The sequence below is a fragment of the Plectropomus leopardus genome, chromosome 11, assembly GCF_026936395.1.
Source record: "Plectropomus leopardus strain MGB_pleo_1.0 chromosome 11, ASM2693639v1, whole genome shotgun sequence".
NCBI classification, from domain to species: domain Eukaryota; kingdom Metazoa; phylum Chordata; class Actinopteri; order Perciformes; family Serranidae; genus Plectropomus; species Plectropomus leopardus.
The window spans coordinates 19,248,998-19,270,700 of record NC_142186.1 but is presented as its reverse complement, the minus strand read 5'-3'; the positions used below and the strand labels follow the sequence as shown (position 1 = coordinate 19,270,700).

General features: G+C 41.2%; 1 protein-coding gene across 1 annotated transcript in view; it reads left to right on the top strand.

The window, feature by feature from the left end:
- itga8 (integrin, alpha 8) overlaps positions 1-21,703 on the top strand; it is a 51,754-nt gene that overhangs the window by 10,795 nt on the left and 19,256 nt on the right. The window contains exons 9-18 of the mRNA XM_042490489.2: positions 1,137-1,180; positions 3,247-3,303; positions 3,460-3,512; positions 3,595-3,800; positions 7,690-7,887; positions 13,044-13,089; positions 13,466-13,573; positions 19,206-19,261; positions 19,689-19,846; positions 19,994-20,125. Coding sequence (XP_042346423.2) covers positions 1,137-1,180; positions 3,247-3,303; positions 3,460-3,512; positions 3,595-3,800; positions 7,690-7,887; positions 13,044-13,089; positions 13,466-13,573; positions 19,206-19,261; positions 19,689-19,846; positions 19,994-20,125 — 1,058 coding nt within the window. The remainder of the gene's footprint in view (positions 1-1,136; positions 1,181-3,246; positions 3,304-3,459; positions 3,513-3,594; positions 3,801-7,689; positions 7,888-13,043; positions 13,090-13,465; positions 13,574-19,205; positions 19,262-19,688; positions 19,847-19,993; positions 20,126-21,703) is intronic.

Genomic DNA, 21,703 nt, shown 5'->3' with positions numbered 1-21,703 from the left:
CCTCCTCAGGACTAGAGTGAGTCCAGAGTCTCTCCTGGTCTTGAAATATTAGGTGGAAAGAGTGACCGGCGTGCATATAGCAGTTACAGCCTCATTTTATTAAAAGACAATGCAGATGGGGAAAAGTGGCTTTGAGTTCTTCTTTGTCAAAGCCAAAATAAATGTTATCATTCATTTACAAATTGTTGAATTTTTCTTAGTTTTACTTATATACACACTCTAAAGTCCTCCCAGCAGTGTGGCATTTTGATTCTCTATGCAAGCTTCAGATCCTGCTCCTTCATTCCCATGCCATCCGTTTGTCAGCAACACAAGTGAAACACACAAGTAATTTCAACAAAAACCTCTGCTCTTTTATTAAAGAAAATATGGAGAAATAAAATGTATCCAGCCACAGTCACGCTACATCTTTTTTTGAGCTATTTTCTTTTATTGCTTTCTCTTCAAAAACTGTCACCACACACTCACTCTTCTGCATCTCTGTCACACACACATGAGACCCTCCTCCCCCCGATGCCACTTCAGGTTCCCATTCATAATTTCCTGTGTATCAGAGCCTCTTTGCTAATCACCATTTAGTGGGATCTTTACGGGACAAACTTGGGTTTACATGCCCCCATACCAACCCCACAAAGGTCCTGAACCCCCTCTGGCGCAACACATGTCACTGAGTCTTAAAGTGAGCCCTAAGAGGTTACACATGCCTGTTGATGTGTTGTGTTGTGGTACGAAGCTTGTTGTGGTCTTGTTCTCCAAACCCCTCTTCAAACTGGAGAACTAGTCGTAACTGGGAGTTTTGGGTGAAGATGGAGCTGGGAAGTCCTGGTTTATTGGCTCGTGGTTGAGCCTTTAGGGTAGAGCTGGAAAGCAGGAAGGGGGACCCTGTCTTGTCACTGTGGGTGGGTCCCTCAGATCTTCCCTATAAGTTTGCGGCACCACACTCATCAATCAATACACAATCACCCAATCACTCAGTGTGTTCTCAGCAACACTAGGCTCTCTGACAGGGTGGGCTGCTGGGTAGGGGATTTAAGGGTCTTTGAGACAAACCTCGGTTGAGTCCTTTCTCTCTGTAAATTTTTCTCACACATACATACAGGCTAATTTAAGGCTTTCTTTGTTTTTATGTTTCCCAGAGCTGATAGCCGGAGTCCCAAGAGGAGCACAGAACTTTGGATATGTGAGTGCAAAGCAACAAAAAAAATCTTGACAAAAATGATCATTAAGCCACAAAACCACTGTTACAGACAGATGACAAATTAACAAAATAGTGAATGCTGACGTGCACTACAGAACACAGATGTCCACCGAATTGTTGCGATTTCGCAATCACAAAAACTTACGCAAATTGAATATTGCATGACCTTGCAATCACCGCAACTTCTCCACAAATTTAAATAATCATCATAGTTTCGCATGACTTTTACCCATCCTAGCAGTCCCCCGCAAAACTTTACCATCTCACTTCCTTTTTTCAGGTTGTGAAGATGCAGATATTTCCAACACAAACATCTCACGTTTACCACCAAAAATTGTTGCTAAAGACCATGCAGGACAATTCCTTGATTCTCTGTATGAAAAGGCGGTTAACAGTTTTGCACCGTATGCAACATTATGGTGGAACATAAAATACATCAAATGACACTTTTTTAATATTACTACAAAACACAATCTGTTGCATCCGGATCTATTTCAAGTGCTGTCTTTTTTTTCTCACTGGAACAAGTTACCTTCAATTTTTTATGAATTAAACAAAAAAAAATGCAATTTTCACTTGCACCTGTAATTTCATTACAAAAAATAAAATAATTAACTAAAACATTGTAACATGCGTTGCAGTTTTTATAGAGAAGCTGCCATAAAATCAGACATTTAAAGCAGCAACAATCCCCAAAAAGCCTGCAAAATCCTGGAAGGACTGAAATGCTATGGCCCTCACAGTCACCAAATCTCAGCCTGAGAGATTTAGTAGATGTTTTCAACAGCGCTCTCCGCCACCATCATCAAAAAAACAAATTAGGTCATATATTTTTTACAAATGCAGTTTTTCTTTACGTCAATATTTTGTATCCAAATTCTGTTTTCCTGTACCATCTGTATGCTGACATCTTTGACATTTTTCATATGATGTATGTGTGAAAGTCTATGGTTTGAGGTAGATAAGACGTGAAGTAAAGGCTTTTTTTGCGCAGATACAGGCATGTGATGAAGTCTTCTAGACTCATATGCTTCTAGTGTCATATACGATCACTGCTTTTCTGTAAACATAAATGTATGCATGTACATAGCTGTGAGAAATGCTGTATATGCGTCTATGTAAACTTCAGTGTGTCTCATGTTCTCTTATGGGAACGTGTCCCCAGGGCTGACAGTGTCAATCCTCCTTAATGACACACAGCTTCCGCTGCATGTGGAGGGCGGTGACCCCACCTAACCCCACTAACCCTTCTCCACACACACATGACCCCTATCCCTAACCTGCAGTGCAACCGCAGGACTCACACATATACTGCAACAACAGCATGTGTTTTATGTCTGGACAGTGTAGCTGGTGCAAGAATGCTCCTTCCTGTACAGACAGTGCACCGTGAGTGTCATAGAGGAGGGGACTTGCAGCTCACAGTAGGGGGAGTGTTATGAGGGATGCAGGTAAGCCGGGCCGGGCACTGGAATAGCTGCGAAGCCCGATCAGGTTTCTCCAGTGACTGATCTGACAACTCAGAGTGCATGAAAGTTAACATCCAAGCTAGTGACTCAATATTTGTGTTTACACATTCTCATCTGTCTGTGTTCTTAAGTCTATCCCCGTTTAGTGTGTCTTTGAGACATCTGTGATTGGGTCAACGTGTATCCTCCTGCATGTGTGTGTGTGTGCATGTGTGTGTACGTGGAGCCCACGGCTGTCTCCATGTGGTTGTTATTTTAGGTCTTATGAAGGAATTCTCAGCCTCCCCCCTCCGTCTCTCCCCACGACCGAGGTTAGAATGGGGGGAAGGAAAGAGAGATGAGGGGGGAAATGGTAAAGGCACAAAGATGATGTTGGTGGGGGAGGGCAGGGAAAAGAAAAAGGGGTTTCAGTAGAATAATAGCTTTTTTTATGTGGTTTCTGACTTTTTTCCTGCATTCCTCATATGCCTGTTTGTCAGACTGCTTGGCCATGTTTGCTTTGGGAGTGCTACGAGGACAAAGCCTGGTGCTTTTTTAGTCACGTCATTTTGCATCTGACTGTTTATCTACTTTTTTTAGGTGGCAATGATCAACTCCACCAATCTGACCTTCATACAGAACTTCACGGGGGAACAGGTAGAGCATCATCAAAGTCACAGCTGATATAGATTTTCTTGCATTGTTGAATGAATTCAGTTTGAATAGGGATCAAAAGAAATCAAATGAAATTCATGTAACCATACTGTGTTTACAGTTCAAAGCCCTCATGTTCTTTTCTTGCCTGCCTCTCAGATGGCCTCTTATTTTGGCTACTCGGTGGCTGTCACTGACCTGAATGGAGATGGGTAAGTTGAAAATTTCCTTTTTACTCGAGACAAATACTCTCTTCAGTCTTTCATAGCATTAAAATTACACCCATGTCCACAGGAGGGACGATGTGCTGGTTGGAGCACCCCTCTACATGGAGAGAGAGATGGAGAGCAAACCCAGAGAGGTGGGGAGGGTGTACCTGTACCTACAGATGGCCCCGCTGACTTTCTCCGAACCTTTTGCCCTCACTGGCACACACACCTTCGGGCGCTTTGGCACGGCTGTAGCACCGCTTGGAGACGTAAACCAGGATGGATACAATGGTATGTTGGGAGAATTAAAGAGGGAGGGAAGAAAGGGAAAGATGAGATAAAACGGAAATTGAACCAGATAAAATTCACCAAGAAACAAAAATATGCAAGATGAGAGAGACAACAAAGAGGAAAAAGAGAAGGAGATTAGAAAATTAAACAAAATTCCTTCATATATTTTGTGTGAAAGTGCATAAACCTCTTTCCCTTGCACTTCTCTGCCCATGTGTGGCTGGTGTTTCCAGGTAAACTTGATGGCAGACAAATCCGTTATGGTGTTTCCTGTGCCTCTTGGACTGTTTTGTCTCTGACTGAGGAAATCCTATCAGATGCTGCTGCTTGAGAAAACTTAAAGCTCTTCAGCCAATCAGGAAGTGCAGCAATGAAAGGTTGTCTGCATGAACTTGTTTCCTCCTGTGATGATCAGGGATAGAGCCATGTGTGTTTAAGCGTGTGTTGGAGTTATTTTTAAACTTACCAGATGTGCCCCGAGATAAAATCATCTGGGAGTTTCTGTCCTGCAGCCTGGAGTTCATTCTTCTTCAGTGTGTTTGTTTTATCTTCACATTGATTGGACAAAGACATATGTTCACACACGCGCACACACACACACACACACACACACACACACACACACACACACACAGTGCAGCCTGCAGTCGAAATGCTCCTTGAAGCTAAGGCCTGTTTACTGCTATTTAAAAAATGAATGAACTGATGCACATCTGGCCCTCATATGACATCAGCCCCACTCATTTATTTTTAATTTATTCATGGACAGTGTGTGTTAATGTGTGTCCCACCCCTTTAAACACTTCAACCATAAAATCAATACACATTGGGTCAATACTGAAGCTTTCTCTGGCCTGAAACATAAATCACATCAGACTGTCTGTCAGGATGTGTGTGTCTCTGAGGGGTGGTGAAGTGGCCTGAGAGGAGAACGAGCCTCTTTCCAGCTCCAGTGACTTGCAGAGAGAAGACTTGTTGAGAGTTAATCTAATGAGTACAAGTCCGTGTCTCTGCATGATTTCATTATTCGGTATTACGTTATGGTGTCACCATGGAAACATCATGATCAGGGTTCTCAGCAGCATGTCAAGCTTCTAGTACACCTGTGCCCTTGTGTGTGTCTGTGCACAGTCACTGACAGATCCCTTTTATGTCTGCGATGACACTGATCATCACTCGTTTCCAAAATTCTTCATAAAAGCAGAACCATAATCATGTCCTCTTTGTTGCTTCATGAATGACAGCTGCAGAAAGGAATCTTACAATTTGGCTAATTCAATTTGCCATGTGGTTCTTATTGTTTTTATATTTTTATCAACCATCACTGGCCGTCTGTCACCATTGATCCCAGAGTGTAATCCTGTTTCTGTCTGTGAGTAACAATCTCCTGTAGTTTTGGTCTCAGTGATCACAGTGGGTGTTCTGCTATTTTGCTCTGGATGTCTGCATTGTGTGGGATGTTGTTGAGCAATGCCCATGAGCAACTTTCACATTATTTGAAGACTTTTTTTTTTTTTTTTTTTAAATAAGATGGGCTATTCAGCCAAGTACACATACCCACGCATAGACATACAGACTCACATACTCACAGGCTCATATATACACTTGCATACACACATGGTTGCATTTATCCTCTCTACCCCACAATCCGCTTCATGTGGAACTAGTTGTTTAGGCTGAAAGAGAGGGGGTCCGGAGACAAACAGGATGTCTAGAGGTGTTTGGACAGTTACAGCACTGAGGGATGCTTTTATGCAGGACAGCGCAATGTGTGAACATTAAGAGGTTTAAGAGTAAACAACAAAATCTGTTTGTATGAAGAAAGATTCCATAACTTTTTATATCAGGACAGGTGCTTACAGTATGTTCATGTTCATGTTTTTATGTTTGTTCATGTCATCCTTTTACTATGAGCGATGGAATCCTTACACACATAGGTTTTGCTATTGTTCAACATTTTTGGAAATTACTATTTTACTTTCCTGTTAAGATTTAGATGAAAAGATTGATACCAGCCTCATATCTTTCTGGCAAGTATTGAGCTAGAGCTAGGAGACATTCAGCTTATTTTAAAAACTGGAAGCAGGTGGGAACAGCTAGCTTGACTCTATCCAAAGTTGAAGAAACCTCTAAAGCAAACTAATTTGCATTGTTTTATCTTCTTTGCTTATTCTTTACACAAACAAAATACAGATGTAAGCATGTTAGCATGCTGACATTAGTATGTAGCTCAAAGCCTACAGCCTCAGAGATCTGTTAAGGCCCCGATACACTCATTCGACATCAAAGAGCTAGTGGCGATGAAGGGCGACATGGGGCCTCATGTTGCCTGTGATTCGGCCATAAAGTTAATACACTGTAGAGACTTAAGCCAACACCCAACTAGCACGTACATTCTGTACCTGCATGAATGCAAAATAACTCCTCATACCAACAAGCTGCAGAAATCTGTATTCGTCATTACAAAGGGAAACTGGATGGCTGACAGGACAGATTCAAGATGCTCGTTAGCCAGTCAGCACATTAACAACACAACTCAATGTTGAAAGAACAAATTTTATTTGCCATGCACAAGCACACAATACCACAAATGACTATGAACCATTATTGCTAAAGAGCTCAATGACTAGAAAGATATTCTTACCTCCTATAACAAGTTTGTTTCAATGTCATGCCCTCTTGAATTTAGTTGTTTGTTTGCTTACCTCACTTCTGTTTCTCTTCACGCACTGAGCCGAACTGCCAATCAAAGCGTTTTCTTTCACTGCTGGCTTCGACACCAGTTCAACATGCGGAATCGCCCAAACAGCAGGCGACAAGCACTGACTTATTCCAACTGTGCAGGACAGAGTGCCAAAACTAGGAAGACAGACGCTCACCGACAGCCAGATACTGACCAACTGCCGACCATCGGTTTGTTGTGTCAGGGCCCTTAGCTTAGCTGTAAACACTTTTCTCGTCATACATTTCTGTGTGTGTATCAAACAATTAAGGTATTAGGTGTTAATTAGCGAGTTTAAGAGGTGTTGATGAGCACTTTTTTTCCTTTGGCAACATTGGCTAGCTTTCCCTGTTTCCAATCTTTGAACAAAGCTAATCTAATCAACTGCTGTTTACAACTTCTTCTTCTACTTCTTAACTAATTCTTGGTAAGAAAGCAAAAAAGCAAATTTCCAGAAATGGAATGCTGATCCTTTAACACCCAAAAATATTTTTTGCTGAACCAACCACCTAGTGTACCCTCTTACCATTTTTCACTTACTATAGAGAATGTGAAGTTGACATCACACTGTGTTCAATGCTTCATACAAAAAAACATCATCTTTTTTCATCATGCTGTATCTATGCCTGCTAGGTGGCCAGGCAATGGTATTTGGACAAACTAAGCATGATAAACAACATTTCACATAGCTGCCCAAGGCACTACCTCCACTCACATACTCACTTCGACTGGGTGCAATCAGTGCATACGCTTTGGTAATAGAAGTAACAGACACCGTACTGGCGCAGGCGTCTCACATAGTGTGACGTAACTTCCTATTCTCTACAGGGTGCTATTTAACTTGTTTCCCATGCAAAGCACTACTCTAGGTACCAAGAATTAGAGCAATGATGTAAACAGTGCACAGACAGAAAAAGGAAGATGGAGGTGAGACAAGAATAAAAGATGACGAAAACAAATGGATATTAATAAAAAGGTAACCATGATGACATGGTCCCTCATTGCAGGTAAAGGAGGGTCAAGCTCTTTTCCTTCTCTCTTTCCTTCTACCTGTATGTGTTCCCCTGCTTCTGTCTCAGAGGTGCCTTAACCCTGCTGATGTCTAAACCATGCACGTACGTGTGTGTGTGTGTGTGTGTGTGTGTGTGTGTGTGTGTCATCCCTTAGACGTGGCGGTGGGCTGTCCCTTTGGAGGCGAGGAACGTGGAGGCAGAGTATTGATCTTTAATGGTAACAGAGATGTTGCAACGCAAGGTCTGACACTGAGCCAGGAGCTGAGAGCAGCTGGGACCCCCAGTGGCAGCCTGCCTGGTTATGGATTCACTCTGAGAGGAGGCCAAGACCTGGACAACAATCAGTATCCTGGTAAATACTCACACTTAACAGGTCGATCCTCTTCTACTCAACTCTCCATGTTCTAATCAAAATTCTTTCTAAGACCTGCATTCCTTCACTTTTCCACTTTCCTTCCAGCTCCTCTCATTACAGCCTCCCTCCTCTTCATTCTTGACCTCCACATTTCATGCCCCCCCTCCCCATGCACTCCTCCACTACCACCCCATGTTTTTGTGTATTGCTTTCCTCCTCTTCTCTGGTAAAGTCATCAGTCAGAAGATGGGGGTATAGGGATAAGTGCCAGTGAACTTCTGCCACATCCATTCTTTAGGGATTTACAGTACTCAAGAAGGGGAGAAAACACAAGATCGAGAGAAAGACAGAAGCATAATAATATATTATCCGCATGTTCAGTCTGCCAGACATTCAAGTTTTGGCCCGTATCTCTAAAACTGTGCGCAGACAATGCAGCATTCAATCAAATTACATGCAGGGAACTCAATACTTTATGTGCCACCTACTTACTTTACCAGACACCTCCACCTTATGACTTACAAAACCCATTAGATACCTCGCTACACTCATAAAGGACCTGAAAAGAAGAGGATTTTTTTATACGAGCGTGAAGCTGTTTATATACAAGACTTTTTAGTACTGAAAAAAAGTCCATTTGAAACAAAGCAGGTCTGTAAAACCACGGTTTTACTACCTAATTTTCTCCCTAATTTAGAGCCACTGTGCTCTCAGAATTACTTTGGCTTCCACAGATTACCCTGAAAGGAGAATTTGTTTAGTTTTACCTTTTCTTTTCTTTGCCCCCACTCTCTTTCCCCCTTGTTCCTTTTCATTCTGCTGTAATAACAGATTTCTTCGTTCCACAAACAGGATATCAAGGGAAATACACACACAGGAGAACACACAAGTTCACATGTGTGGCTTGTGATCAGTTTCACTGGCGGCTAGAGAGTGTGTGTTGAGCGAGTGCCAGGCTTCAGGTCAAAGCTACAGACCCTGTGCAGACCCACTGCAAATCCTGAATTAAAAACATTGAACAGTAAATACACACATAGGGGGTTACAGGTTGAAACTTGGAGGAGGAAGCGGAGCAGAAACTCATGGGTGGCACAGCTTTCAGCCAACACACATACACCGTATAAACATGCACACACACACAAACGTGCAGCGCTTGTGTCATCTGTCATTAGAGAGCTGGCTGGCGGAAGTGAAACAGGCATGCACATGGAGTGTCGTTAGCAGGGTAGTAAAGTCACACTGTTCAAAGGAGCCAGGGATGTTTGATCAGTATTATGAGAGGACTGCACAGGCGTCTGGGAGGCCTGCTAAAACCACCATATGCTCTCATCAATGGTGAACGTCATTGCAGGAACAGAGAGGGAAGAAAGGATGATGATTAAGCTCCACTTTTAGCTTTAATGGATTGTTTCTAAAAGATTATGTCATGTATTTGTGTTTTTATTTGATAGCAGTAGGAAATGAGAGGTGGAAAAGACAGAAAATGACAAAGATGGCAGAACAAGAACGAATATGACACCCACAATTTAAGTCTACTGCACAAAATTAAGCTTCATTAAAATACAGACAACTTTGGTTAAGGTTAGGGTCAGCTGTGTGTGTGTGTGTGTGTGTGTGTGTGTGTGTGTGTGTGTGTGTGTGTGTGTGTGTGTGTGTGTGTGTGTGTGTGAGAAGGGGGTCAGAATGCCTCAGGCTGCATTTCAGGTTCAGCCGAGGGGGTCAAAGGTCAAAAACTGACAATGTTTTACCCGTCAATCACACTGCCTTGCTGAGAGAGTTACAGACCGGAGACATGTTGGGGTCGATGATTTGGATGTTTTTGATGGCAAGGGGTCATTAGGTGGGTCATTAGGTTGGTAAGTAGGTGTAAAGTTTATTACTGGGCTCCATGATTACTTGTATATTTACTGACCATCTTTATTTTCAGCTCATTTTCTATGTACTTGTTGTCATTATATTACATTCATTTAACTGACGCTTAAATCCAATGCGACTTATTAGTGTGTTCAACCATGTAGGGCTCCTCACTTTCACACTACTCTCCGGTACAGGCAACTATGGACCCAGAGCCAGGGTGAGTCTGAGTGAGACGGTGGAAGCTGCCGAGAGGGAGAGAGGCTTTGCCTGGTCAAGATCTAGAATAACATTATCTTCTACCTTCTGCGTAAAAGTGGTGAATTTACAGCTCACCGCAACTTAATATGATGCTGTCTCTGGTTTTTGTTTGATATCTAGTGTCGGAAAAAAAATGGCGTTTTCCCATACCATTGTTAGCATAGTAAACTCACATTAGCTCGGAAGACTAACATGGCTTCTTTACATAACTGCGTAAATGTTGCTGTCACCTTAAAGCAAGAAAGTAAAATCTATTTAATGCTTTTTACAGACATAGGTCACAAAGCAAGGGCTATATGCAACATACAAGAATAAAAACATAATAAAGGGGACTGAAGGAACTAACCGAGCCACGTAGTTAAAAGTGCTAAACTGTTTGCACAACACATAATGAAAAAATCAAAATACAAAACAAGAGAGCAAAAAAGAAACTCACATATTAAAAATAGGAAACAATATATGAAAGGTTTGTTTTGAACACCCAAATCCGATTTAACTGATATTATTCTGATTTGGGTGCAGCCCTACAACCACTTTGGGTGCATCCCCAAAAAACTGCAGTTCAAAAAGGTCAGTTTAAAATCATAAAAAGTAGACCAAATTTTTACCTCTCCCTTTCTTGTGCAAAATTTGGGAAATTTCTTGTTTCCTCAACAATTTGGAACAGCCAATTCCCCCTGCCTGCAATGTGAAAGACATGCTTCTCCATACAGGAATGTAGAGCTGAAAATATGCACAATAGCTGGCAAGTTACAAAGTTGCATTAACATCCCACACATGCATCAAAAATTAAGAAATCCTCAGTTTCTCTCTTGAAACCGCTTCTTTTTCCACTGAGTGCTATTGACCTTTGGCATTTCATCATGGAGGCCAGTCCCCTGCAGCCAAACAGGCAGTCAGGGCAGGCAGCCAGTGACAACTTGACAGTCTGTCTAAACTCTGGATGGAGGTTGTGTTTTTACAGCCCAGGATGAACACGGTCAGTTTAACCAGCTCAGTTACAGACTATACCTGCACCTAGAGCTGCCATTAATGAGTCGAGTGTATATGTGTGAGAGTGTATGCACCAGTGTGTCAGCCCATTTGTATGTGGATATGGTGCAATGTGTCTCTATATGCGCACACACACTAACCTCAAATCAACAGTGGCAGGCAAGCTTTCCTGTGTGTAAGGAAATGGGATTGACATGAAAAGGAAAGTGGGCCATTATTTGATTTAGCCCTCTGTGCAGCCATGCGCGCACTCACACTCTCACACACACTTAACCCCAAAGGTGCGCTGTCCACAAATCAGTCTCATTTCATGCAGTGGTTTTGAGAGCAAACAAAAGAGTGCGGATAAGGGGTGCAGACAACCACGGTATCAAAAACACACAGCTATGGCTGGAGAGGAGATGGATTTCCAGGTTACACAACTCCAACAGCAGGATGGACAGAGGAATTTGGGCTGGGAGTGAGATGGTCCCTCCCTGTCTCTCTCCATCTGCTGAAAACACACCTTCCTATGATGACTTTCACAGATTGCGGTTTAAAGGCCAAGTGCACTATCCTCTACCCTCCCTTTTATTTCTGTCACCCCCCCCCCCTCCTCGTCCTGCGCTTTTTTCCCCCTTTTCCGTACCTCTCCAACTGCCCCACAAAACCGACATCTTGAGGTCCTTTCCCGTTGCAGGCTTTTCGATACAGTACATACACACAGAGCCACACACTCACATAGCAACACAGCATACCCCAGGGGAAGGGGGACAGGGCCTAAATGTTTAATGTTGTGGTTTCAGGGGGACTCAGTGACTGCAGCCAAAGGCAGAAACAGATGTGCCTCTCTCAGATTCAATTAGTCCTGTTCTTCTTAAATATGCAAGAGAGGAAAGACGCAGCAAATGACAAGCAAAGAGTACAAGATTACACTTCCACCAGCTTAGTCCAGTACCGCCTGCAGCAGGTTACTACAGCATTTAGCACTGCTTGTTAGTTGCTTCTCAGATGTAAGTTTTTTTGGTGTTTTTTTTTTTTACAGTTTTATGTAATTATTAACAGGATAAATTCATTTTGATCATTTTTGTGGCCTTCTTTGCCATTTTTCTATCATTCTATTGGCCAAAAAATTAATCAATCATAAAAAATAATGGCAGAGTAATTTATAATGAAAACAATCATTAGCTGCATCCCCAGTCGCCTCTCACAGAGTAGCACAAGTTTATTCTGTCTTTCTCAGGATCACACAGCTTAGTTTTGCTGCATATGGCAGAAGTGGCTTGTATCCATTAAGTGCCTCTCTTCAGTTTCACATTGTTTTAATCAGCACTTGTATGAGTGTGTGTGTGTGTGTGTGTGTGTGTGTGTGTGTGTGTGTGTGCGCGCGGCTTTCATTGGTATGTGTCCCCTTACCGCAGCCATTAAATACCAGGCTCTATTTTAAACTCATGAGAGCCAATTAAAAGTGTGTGTTCGTCACAAAACCCATGAAAACAAATAAAAATCACATATAGATGAGATCTGTTGCTGCTTACAATTAGGAGCTATTGGGAAATGTTGTTGCCTAGCGAAACTGTGATTGGAGCGATGTGAACTTTCTAATGGCGCTGCAATGCAGTATTGGGTCCCTGTCTCACAGCACACATAAACACATATGAACACACACACATTCACACTGAATTCACAAACATTAACACATGTTGTGTTTATGAATTTAGTCTGAGCTGGGTCATTTGTGAAATTAAAAGTATGGTGATATCAGCATGTCAAAGCAGTATCTGTGTGTGTGTGTGTGTGTGTGTGTGTGTGTGTGTGTGTGTGTGTGTGTGTGTGTGTGTGTGTGTGTGTGTGTGCGTGCGTGCGTGCGTGCGTGCGTGCGTGCGTGCGTGCGTGCGTGCGTGCGTTAAACGTGAGTGGTCTGTATGTGATGAGGATTGCTGGAGACCCTGAAATCAGTCCCATCTGTGGCTTTCTTTGAAGCTTTCTATTCTCCATCTCTCTCTCTCTCTCTCTCTCTCTCTCTCTCTCTCTCTCTCTCTCTCTCTCTCTCTCTCTCTCTGCAGATCTGATCGTGGGGGCGTTTGGTGCAGGGGAGGTGTCAGTCTACAGGTAAGAATGTACAAGGTGTCTTGTTTTGCTTTCCAAAGTAGAAACTTGTTTATTACGTTTGTTCTTTTCCTGGAAGTCACTAATCAGAATCAGAATCAGAATACTTTATTCATCCCAAGGGAAATTCTGTTCGTAACAGTGCTCCGCTCAACAACAACAAACAGGTAAGAAAAACAAGACAATGCACATAGTGCACATAATGACAGAATAAACTATATACATAATGCAAAGAGCAGTGCGCCAGAAATAAATAAGACTGTACAATAAGTGGGTCATTTATGAAATAACCTGACACTGTGCAGTGAGTGTGGAAAGACTTTCAAGTTACTCATGTCATACTGTGTTACAGTATATGTGTGTGTGTGTTTGTGTGTAGGTCTCGAGCTGTGGTGTCTGTGGAAGCTGCAATGATCTTGACTCCCAGAATCCTGAACCCCGATGACCGACAGTGTCACCTGCCTGAGACAGATATCATGGTTACCTGGTAGGAGGAACATGCTTACATAGTCTCTTTTCCCAAATCCATACTATACTATTAAAGTGACAGTTCACCCCAACATCAAAAATATATATTTTTCCCTTTACCTGTAGTGCTAATTATCAGTCTAGATTGTTTTGGTGTGAGTCGCCAAGTGTTGGCAGTATTGGCCATAAAGACGTCTGACTTCTCTCGAATATAATGGAACTAGATGGCCCTCGGCTTATGGTGTTCAAAGTGCCAAAACAGTATATTGGAAAAACTCAACAGCAATGTCTCTTTCTAGAAATCATGACCTGGTTTCTCAAGATAATCCACAGACCTTGTTGTAAACAGTTTCATTTTGGAACTATTTTGTCTCTACCAAACTACACCCGTGAATCTAGATTGCTAAATAGCAGTAGAGGTAACTTGAAAAATATGGAGGTTGTTTCAGAGTGAAATGTCCCTTTAAATAAATGTAATTTAAAAAAAAAAAAAGATGTACTAATGTCAACAAATAAAAACTTAATGTAGAGAAATAAATATTCATATAATTTAAATATTCAATATAAGTATTCAAAACATTAACCAAATGCTGACTAACTAAACAATAGATGACTAAATGAGCAAAATGTTTTTCCAGAGGATTTATACCAGATGTGTTTTTGTTTGTCTGTTTATTTTCTATAATGTTCCTCAACCTCCTCACCACAGTCCATATTGTGCTGTAATATTTTCCAGCTGTGTGTAGAATATCCCATACTTCCGTTTGGCACTCCATGTGGGATAGTAGATACCATTGATGCCACACTCAAATTCAAATTTTAAATATATTATATAGTTTTTTAATATATTAAAAAACTTTTAAAGTATCAACACTCAGAAACTCAGTTAAAATTCATTTGTAGTTATTGAAGAGAGACTGTGTGTGAGTCTGTGTGTGTGTGTGTGTGCGTGCGTGCATGCGTGTGTTAGCCAGGTGGATTAAAGCAAAAGGTATTAAAGTCCTAAAGAACTACGAGACTAATGAGGCCCACTGCTGCACTGAGCCCCAGAGCTGTACCACAAATCTCAATGCTTATACTGTATCATAAAATGGTATGCAGTATAAAGTATACACATTCACAAATCACACACACACTGACAGATGTGACAAATATTTCACCCCTGTGCTCTAGACATCTGCCATCAGCCAAGGTCTGTTTGTCTGTGTGTCTAATGCAATAATTTAGAAGCACACTGTAAAAGCATTCTCATATAACCTGGAAACGCAGATTTATTAGACTCTGCTATTAATTTGAAACGGCATAATTCTATTTTGATTGTGTTATTGTTCCTGTGGGTAGCAGGCAGGCTTTGAACCGTCTGGGGGTGATTTTAGTCGAGGGGAACGGGTCTGAAGGCTCCTGCTGCTTCTCCACAGTCTATTGTTGGTCCTAACTTATTGGAGCAGGAACCGCTGTCGGAGTACTTGGATGGGAGAAGTGCGCTCGGCTAGTTGCCATCGTGTTGTCTGTGTGTGTGCGTTGTGGTGTGTGAGTGTTGGCAGTGAGTGAAAAGGGAACAGGGTTTGGGTCGGATTGACAGAAAGCACTAAACTGCGGAATTCTGTCAAAACACAACTCAGCTTATTTAAATAAACCGCCATAAAGTTATGGTCAGAGGTATGGAATCAGATAGGACAAAGGACACATACACCGACACACACATGCAGAGACTCAAACAGCAGCTTGTCTGAGGCTCTTGTTTTTTGGAGTGGTGAAGATTTTTGAACATTTTAGTGCTTTTCCTGTGGTGAGCTGGAGAGACGCATGATGGGAGGTTAGCTCCAGTTTGAGCCGCTTATGTATTGCCGTTAGCTTAGAGTCACAGGGTTAAACATCAGATTTTTGGAAAAATAATTACCCAGCAATTTTTGAAAACCCAGAGGGTCATTTAGCAACACTGACCACCGTTCTGAGGGTATTTCCAGAGTCCTCACAGACCCTTCTAACCATCTGTATGAAACCATAAGCAACCTAAAAAATTAGGTCAACACTGAGGTGCCAAGAACTGCAGCTACTCAAATGGCCACTTAAAACTGGCTCCAGAAGTTAGTCAATCCCCACAGAGGGGTTAATTTTTGTATAACTCACCTGTTCAAATGTTAATAAGGCTTAAAGTCATGCATAATTAAGACTACAGCCACTTTGAGTGACAGGATGTCTGTGAGGCGTTAATACAGTCTATGAGTCCGATCCGCCCTCGCTTCTACATAGCTCCACCACCTCATCCAAATTTGGTCACTTCTGGCTCCAAAAAAAAAAACAAGATGGCGAGAGTCAAAATTCCAAACTTGAGACTTCAAAACTAGAATTTCACAAACCAATGTGTGACATTGGCCAATTGCATTATTCTCACAGTCTATAGTGTCAAAAAATCTTCTGTCCACTGCTGATTTTTTAAAATACTTTTGGGGCATTTTAGTCCTTTATTTTAGACAGTGAAGTTACGCTTCTTTTTGCTAATTCAAACAGAGATGGTAGCCAGAAATTACTTTTCTCCATGGTTAATATGTGCAGCATGATCTTAAATATTATTCAGTCATATCTGTATGTATTTATATGTCTTGCCAATATTTAAGACAATATTCTGATACAAATTAACATATGTAGCAAAGTAGCAATAATCAATACTTTTATATTAACAATGGATCCCATGACTACTTGTACATGGGTTGGTGATAGTGAATTATCATTTGATTCTTAATAGCTTTATAGTGAGTTTCAGCAAATTTGTTTGGTTTTCTAGCTGGTTCTGTTTTGTTTTCCTCTCACAACTATCATGGTTATTTTTGGCTACAGGAGGCAGCTGTTAGCAAATAATAATAATCTCTAAAATCTGTCACTGCACTTGCCTAACACCTGCAAACTGACAAAGTTAGTGTCTAGCAGGTGAACATAGTGGAGCATTTTGCAGGTAATGCCGAAAACACACCAAGCAGAGGCAAAATGTGGCCTGCAGAGAGCTGTCATGCAATGTCTATGGAAAGCTGCGTAGGCAGCTCCAAATTCAGTGAACTGTGGCAGAACTGAAGTCAAGGATAGTTTAACTTTTGGAAGCAAATTATGGCCAGAGAATACCCACAGCCGGTCAGTAAACATAATCCTGTGACTCTTCTGACATGTTGACCTATGGTATGTTACAAAAACTTTACTCTTGTCTGACACACCTGAGCATGCCCTCTGGCCTCAGAAAAATGTAATTATTGTGGGAGCAGCACTTAATCACTGCTTGGTGTGTTTTTTGGCATAAAGAAATGGATGTGAATATTAGACTTACATTCAGGTGGCCTTAATTCCCAACAACAATGATGCTGTTGCTCCTCATCTGTTGGATGTGTCAATAGGTTTTTTAACATTTTCCACATCAATGTACGAAGTAATAATATGTTAATTTTGTGTTCACAGCTTGTTTCTGCTGGTCAAAAAACAACCCTCTGGGTTTTTTCAAAAATCGCAGGGACATTATTTTTTTTACAATATTAGATGCTTACCGCTGTGATTTGAATGCAGTGGTGACACATAAGGCACAGAGGCACGAGCTGGTGGATGGATGAAAGAGTGTTGGAAAAGGAGGGGCAGCTACTTAATGACCAGGCTTGAATTTAACGTTCTTATTCATTAAGCGGACCCAGCGTATTTAGGGAAGGGATTTATGTGTGCATGTTTGCAGGCAGGGCTGGCGGTGGAGCAAAGATGCATTTTGGGGAAAATTACATTCAGTAATGACTAACCAGGCACAAGAGCTGTTGTCAGTAAAATTGGGGTCATTTCCGTGCTGCAAACACTTAAGTTTGACACACAGTACTTAGAGTCACACTTGAGTACACCCACCCAAAAACACGAAACACACACATGCTTACATGCAACACATATTAAACAGACATGAAACCACCTGGAGAGGTCAAAATTACTTAGGAGAGCAACTTTTTAAGTAGATCCCTGTATTTTATCACACACACGTAAACTCACATCTGCATCCCACACATCAGGAACGCAGAACAACTAGCTCATCATTATTGTGTCATCTAATAGGAACCTAATTATTAACAAACACACCAACATCCACAACATCTGCTTGTTGGATTTGGGGGTTTGTGGACTGAAACCAAACAAACAATAATCACATGAAGTCATTTGCCTCATACCTCATATTGCTTGGTCCTCAGAATCAGGAGCGTTACGTCTATAAACTTCCTCAGATTAGTGCATATTAATAGTGCGGAGCTCCCTGTGTGGGAGTCACTTTCCTGTTCTTGATTAAAGAGGTGATAACACACACACATTCTTACACATACATTCATGCACACTTAAATAGAGGAAATGCAGAAATGTTTCCCAGTCTCCCATGTCTCTGTGTCTAATTGAGGGGCTCACGGGGCTGTCAGCGGTATTTCCCACTGGCCCTGGGGCACAGGAAGGACTTAATGTCTTGCTTATAGGCAGTTTACTTTGTTCATTTTTTTACAATTGTGTCACACATACAAATAAGAAGGAGTTTGGTTGAAATGTCTGCAAAAAAAACACAAAATATTGTTGGAGTTTAGTGTATATCTTCCAAATAAATTGCGGCAGTGAAGAGCACCTAGTTTATTGTATGTATTCACCACACAACTCAGGCTGATTACATATACAAATATGACCAAACACCAAAACATTCATACAAACCACATTCAGAATGCACTGCATACATTTTAAATAATTAGCAACATTTTACACCCTGAAGCTTGAATGGTAAACTGTTTTCTCTGGCAATGGTCAGGGGGACACCATTCCTTTTCTTAGCAAAATGACAAAAATATGTCACCCTTGTTACCCTGCTGTCCCTCTCCAGTCCTTAGGTCTGAGCCCAGGCGCGACCCTATCCGGACCCAGACTTAAAAATATTATTGAAAATTAAATTTAGATGAAGCATTTCTAGTTCAACAGTTGTATCACTGGTTTAGTGCTCAGGAAACTAACAGACAAATTGCATGTGTGATGCTTCTCAGCCTTTCAAAGATGTGCTTTCTGAGAAGAATTGTAACTCGAGTCAGATGCATGCACAGGAGAGAGACAAGAGATGGAGAAATAAGAGAGTCAGAGAAAGAGCTTTTAATCAAGAACAGATAGTTCATTCATAGGGTAATTCTTCCCATGATCTGTTCAAAACCAGTATGTCTCCTCTAATGTTCCGAGAGACAGAGCATCTTTTGAGCAAGCATACCCCCTTAAATCTGAACTGAGGACATAGAAAATTAAATACTTGGAATTCTGTCACTTGAAATCATAAAAGGTACAACTCCAGTTAAATGGCACTGAATCATAGTCATAATACAAGTTAGACATTAGACAGGGGAATCTGCCCCACCCGCCCCCTGCCTCCCCCCATTTAAAAATCAACAAGGCGTCTGCAGGTGTAGTATCCAGTATGATTTATCGGTATCATGAGTGGGTACATTTTTCAGGATTAGAGGTCCCATTAAGAATTGTACCTTAAATGATGGCAATTGTGCATTTTGTACACTTTGTCAGTGTGCATGGGAAGGTCGATGTATTGATCATGCACAATATGCAAACAGATGTCACAATCTTCTTTCTCTCTTATCTATCGTCCCAATATTCTCTTCCTCCAGTCTGAAGGTGGATGTGTGTGCAGCAGTGAGCGGAGTGGGGATCCCAAGTTCTGTAGGTAAGCAGCTGTGCACAGTGTAATGAAATAGGAAAAAAGGGAGGGAGGGGAAAACTACCGAGGGTGGGACAGCAGTCACAGTCACCCTCAGAGCACATCTCATTAGAGCTTCCTGCTGTGAAAGTGCTGCTCTGCTGCACGGTTCAGAGTGGAGAACAAAGACAGGAGGGAGGAGGGAGACAAGAATAGGGTAGACAGACACAGAATATGGAGGTGTAAAGCACATTGTTTCCACTGTCTAATGATGCTCTGTAGAGTAAAACACCTACAAATGGAAAGTCATGTTCATATGTGCACATAGAGAGGGATTGGACTATGTGTATGCAACAGTTAAGGAGTGTCTGAATGGTCAGATCGCTCTCGTTTTCACTACACTCATGCTTTCCTCTCACTTCTTCATCCATCTGCATCATTACCTTCTGTCCAGACCTGAGAGCAGAGCTACAGCTGGACTGGTTGAAAGGCACCAGAGGTGGAGTTAAGAGAGTTTTATTCCTGGACACTCAGCAGCCTCAGCGCACAGGGCTCCTAAAATTGGGGCACAACCGCCCACGTGCATGTCTGCGCTACACCATTTATTTGAGAGTGAGCAAATCACACAAACACACATTTATGAACTTTGCATAATGTTGTGGATCTCACAGAGGAATCAGTTGCCAAACTGTTCATTTTACTATTTTAACAAAAAAAAAAGCTGACATATTTCTCACCTCTTTCTGTTTACTCTCTTAGGAGGAGGAAGACTTTAGGGACAAATTGACCCCAATCTCACTGGCTCTCAACTACAGCTTGGCTCCACACACCCATGGCCAAAACCTCCCACCTGTCCTCAACCATTACAGCAGTACCTTCCTTCAAGAGCATGTAAGAATATATATACTGTGCACAGTATAAGCATTATATTTTACATTGTGTTTTTCCCTATTGTGATTTGCTGTTTCTGTTTCATCTCTTATATGACAGACATCATATGACATCTGTTATATTAACTGTTTTTTCATCCTGGAAGAGGGATCCCTCCTCCGATGCTCTTTATTCCCCTTTTCCCTGTGGAAGAGTTTCCTTTCGGTAGTTTTTTTTCTTACCTCACTCAAGGCTCTAAGAATAGAAGGTGTCATATGCTGGATAGATTTTAAAGCCCCTTGAGGCAAGATTGTGATTTGTAACATTGCGCTAATATAAATAAAACTGACTTAACTGGACTAAACTAAGCCCAGCTCTGAGCACATACTGCCAAATTTAGACTGAAATCCAACCTGATGTTATATTTCAGTCACTTTGATGAAAAATGCTTCCCTTATACTTAAAAAATCATCTGCTTTAACTTTTAAAATCAAGCATAACTTTTCACAGGACAGATCAGATCTTTTTTCCAAATGAAACTGCTGATGTGTAAGCAATGCAAAAGAGTAAAAAATGAAAAGAAAAACTGAACATAGGGCAACCTGCACACCAAAATCTGAGCTCTGGAACAACTTATAAGTATTTATTTGTCAAACAGCCTGACTGATGAAAAATATGTGAAACACATTTCGTGCTTGTCCTTTTGCCAAAAATGTTAAAATAAATACGAAGAGTAAAGTAACCATAGAGAGAGGCAAAGAAAGATCACAATTCTTATCATGATATTAGATTATAATGAACATCAGTTTTTTTCATTCAGACCTTCTACTGAGGGTTTTCAAAGGAAGCTTTGAACGTCTGTCATCATTTTTTTAAGACATCATCACCCTATAATACTTAAACAAAATCTTCAGTTTGAGTAAAGTGATTCCTCATATTACCTTAGTAAGGTTTTTCTTTAAAATAATTAAATCTACTTTTTTTTTATAGAATTTTGACTTTGCAACACTTTGATGTTACTGTAAATGTTTGGACTACATGAACATAACAGAAATAATCCTGCAGTAGTAGTGATGCATAGGTCAAGGTTTTTAATATCTGCACTTGCCATACTAGAAAACTGCCAACTTTATGCACATATAGTGACAATACTAGCACAAAAGTCAGGATAGAGAAAAAGAATGAGTGCCTCAGCATGTGTATGAGTATGAGAGAGAATGTGATAGCGAGGAAGGGAGGGAAGAGAAGGTGGAAGGTGGACTATTGCAAACAATGTTTCAGTAACTTATCATGAATGCTTCTTTGTCACTTTTTGACCCACCTGCCCAAACCTGTAATGTTTAAAGCTCACCCAAATCTGCCTGACCTGCAGATTAATCTGTGCATCACTATTACACAGCCCCCACTGGAATCTAACACTACAAATTGCAGAATACTAAAAATATGTGTGTAGCCTAATCTTTATCTGCAGCTGTGCAGAAATATGGGGTTTAAACAGAATGAATAGGCATGCTAAAAAATAAAGCAGTATTTGAGTGTTTGTTGTGAATGAGATTTTGAACTATTTGGCAAAAACCTTCTATTTTAAAGTTAATATAC